Genomic DNA, 3,677 nt, shown 5'->3' with positions numbered 1-3,677 from the left:
CACCAGTTCAAACAATCTAACCGCGACTTGTATCAGCAAATCTTGCAAGTTTGGAACTTTTGCCAGCTTTCAAATTTGAAGCCTTATCAAAATTGCAAATCCTTAAAGGTTCAAGGGCCATATCTCCTAGGTCACAAAGTTGAATGGCACATCTTTTAAATAATCAAAAAGTCAAGGGGCAAACATGGAATGAAGATCCTTTATAAATCCCTTTCCGTTAGGGCCCTTCAGCCAATTAACCTCACAGCCACTCCGGCACACATTTGCACACACAAAAATGGTTAGAGTTGGACCCTCCTCCAATCTAAAATCCCTCCACCCTCTTCAAGTTTTCTCCACCTTACCACCACCACCAGCTTCTACCTTGAGCTCCACCATGAGGATCAAAACCCTAATCCACACCCTCATTTTCTCACATGTGTGCCGCGTAATTCGGTGCCTTAACAAAGCCAGGTCCAAGGCCTTATCAATTCTCATCCAGGTTCTCAGAGATAGCCAACCCATGCAGCTCATCTACCCTACAAGAAAAACCAAGAACAAGAAAAAGACCAAGAAGATATTCTTCGGCTCGTTTAGACTGCACTACAACTGGTGCTCCTCTACGCATGTGTTGCCCGTGCCTGCGCATGTCTACGATGGATTAACAGCAACACATTTGTACTATGATTCCACATGGAATTCAGTAATTTCAACTGATGGTCAGCAATGTGAGGATAATCATGGTCCTGAGTCGCAGCTCACTGGGTACCTCCAATGGCTTGAGGAGAAGAAGGTCCATGATAATAATAATAATTCCATGGACAACGATCCGACCGATGCTAATGAGATCGATAAGCTAGCTGATTTGTTCATTGCTAGAAGCCATGAGAAGTTTATATTGGAGAAGCAGGAGTCCTACAGGAGATTCCAAGAAAGGCTTGCCAGAAGCATATGATATACTGTTAAGTGATTAGTGTGTGAATTGCTTTTTTACCTTTCTCATTCTTCTATGTAACATCTTTGGAGTGAGGGAAGTGTAGTAGTAGGGATGGTTGAGTTATTTTTTTCCTTTTTCTCTAACTTTTTGTTTTTAAATTAGTTACTTGGTTAGCTTATGTCTTTTGAGAATGGTGGGGATGGAGTTAGAGAATTGTACATGATGGGGTTGTGGGTATTTGTGCAATTCTTATCATATGGTGATGGAGAGCAGAAGATCCTGATTGCGGTTAATTTTTAATTAGAACTTAATTTGCAAGTTTAAAGTGGGTGTGCTTTAAAATCCTTTTTTCACATTATTTTGTGGCATGTGTGTGTGCGTGCTGTTTTTACACAAATTGCGTGATCTACTTACTAGTCATGGGAAGCCATCTGATAATTCTCGCAAATTCATGATGAATATTCTAAGCTTTCTGCCTCTTTTTCACTACCTAAGTAGTTAATTAAGGATAATCATATTTTAAGGTTACCAATATCTAATTTGTAGATTTTTATGTGAAAAGGTAGCTATTTACAGAAACTTCCAAATCCCCATATCCATTGAATTATTTCTTTGTTTAAAATTTGGGGACAGCTTATCCTAGATCTCGGGGAAAAATGTAATTAGATGGTTCTCATTTTGTCAAAGACCTAGAATAAACCAAAATTGAAATACTTGCCCGCCGATATCTTTGTTTTTTTGTTAATTACCCAATTCGTTAAAAATTTCACTGTCCATTTCCCAGGCATCTGATTATTTTTCGGAGTGAGATTCTCTCCACTCGAAAGATTTTTTAATTTGATCAGCATACGAGATGATACACCATATGTCACTATACAAATAGTAGGATATGTGTGTCAAAAATTTAATAACTTAAAAAATAAAATTTCTCACAACTTATATAAAAACATGTGGTATACCAACCGTGTTCCAATCACAATGAAACATTTCCTCTCCTTCTCCATTCTTCTCACATTTTGCTTTTTGTCTTTTTGTGTTTATTAAAAAATCAATATAAAATATTAACGTGATTTAATTGTAATTATTCAAGTAAAAAAAATAAAAAAATAAAAGGTCAAAGAATCCTTCTCCTTATTTACCTCCTGATAAAGCAAAATTTCTACCCACTTTATAGACACCCAGATATTTGTTATGGAGGTACGGCTTATATTTGCTTTAAAAGCTCATAATTTGGTGATTTTTACTAATGATTTTCTTGAATTTAAGACTGGACTGGGTCAACAGCCTCACTGCCTAACTTACCTACCTGTTGCCTGTCTTTATGTTCTCTCTCCCTTTACTTGTCAGCAGACATAATCGCGCAGTTGTTGGATCCCAACTTCTTGCTTCGTCTGTGAATTCAGTCATGTCATGTCTTATATATTTTCATAAAGAATAGTTTTCAAGTAAGAACTTGTAGTTAAGCACGTTGTACAAAATTACTCTCCCATGATACTACTAAGTGATCTAAAGAATCAATGATAAGTCTTACATATAAAAATCTAGATAATGAATCTTTATAACTGTAAGATTTTGCATAATTCAAAATTTTAACCAATAAAAGAACTTGTGCAAATAAAATCACAATTTTTCGTGTATTGGACGACCAATTGAAGACTAGAATATGCACACTTCAATTAGGAACATTTTCTCTTGAATCGGTGTGTAAAGAGTAGAAAAGAAGAGTAAATAGAAGAAACCTCTATCATGTTGTGATAAAATTCTGATTTCCCAGTGTATCAACAAATACGACAATTCTTGTAACAAATTTGCTATAGCTATCTAGTAGTTGCCAACGTTATTGTGACTAACTCGTAGCCTTTGATTATCGTTACTATATGAATCAATTCTTATTCTTGTAAGTGTTTTAAAGTTGAGTTTCACAAAGTTACAGCAAGACACTCCCATCAGCCTCTAGCTAGCTTACCCTATTTCATATAAAAGGGGGTATCTTAATCGATCTCATGCAACCATCGAGCACATGCACATGACGACAAGAGTCATATATAGAGTCAATGAGGTCAGAGGCAGATGGCAACCTTCAGCAAAAAAATAATAATCATATGGGAAATAATTTGGTAATTTAGTGTTTTACAAGTGAAATTAAATAACCAAGAAAAAAAAAAGAAATTAAATACTAATGCAGCAGCCAATGGACCAGTATACGATCAAGAACCATCCATGCACTGCACAATAGCATGTGATTTGTGAGCTCCGCAGGCGCCTGAAACCACGCCTTCGAAAGCAGATGAAATGTGGCTTCCAAGTCATTTCTTAATTGACATGTGTATGCATTGGTAAAAGTGATTCTTATGAATATAGTAACTAAACTGTTTAATTATGCAAAGTATGACATATGGAAGCTTGCTTTGCTTGGATTAAAATAGCTAAGCCTTTAGAGCATCTCTAATAAGGGATGCCTTTAAAATGGAGCATCTCTAACAAGAGATGCCTTTAAAACGGACATTTTATATTTTTTTTTCCAATTAATGGAAGGACTTAAAATATTCATCTGCCCATCTCTAGAAAGTAGGCTCTGTGAGTTATAAGTTATAACAGCTTCTTTATTATAGAATCCACGTTCACATCTCTTAGAGATGCAAAATGAGATGTACATGTCATTTTTACATCTCAAATTTACATTTTTCCACTAGAGATGCTCTTATAAACTTATTAGAACTAGGTGCTCCAGATGATGATAAAATTAAGGAGTGTTTTTACT

The 3,677-nt window shown here is 35.6% G+C and overlaps 1 protein-coding gene across 1 annotated transcript; it reads left to right on the top strand.

The window, feature by feature from the left end:
* The first annotated feature begins 221 nt into the window (after positions 1-221).
* On the top strand, positions 222-1,241 carry LOC103454261 (uncharacterized). Its single transcript, XM_008393855.2, has one exon. The coding sequence runs from the start codon at positions 278-280 to the stop codon at positions 932-934; it is 657 nt and encodes a 218-aa protein (XP_008392077.1). The 5' UTR covers positions 222-277; the 3' UTR covers positions 935-1,241.
* Positions 1,242-3,677: the final 2,436 nt, after the last annotated feature.

This window comes from Malus domestica, chromosome 14 (genome assembly GCF_042453785.1).
Source record: "Malus domestica chromosome 14, GDT2T_hap1".
Classification (NCBI taxonomy): Eukaryota; Viridiplantae; Streptophyta; class Magnoliopsida; order Rosales; family Rosaceae; genus Malus; species Malus domestica.
Note: the sequence above shows the minus strand (reverse complement) of the source record. Positions and strands in the feature narration are given on the sequence as shown.

What these genes read in the sequence shown, in the direction of transcription:
- LOC103454261 (XM_008393855.2), top strand. Translation starts at nt 278, where the DNA reads ATGGTTAGAGTTGGACCCTCCTCCAATCTAAAATCCCTCCACCCTCTT.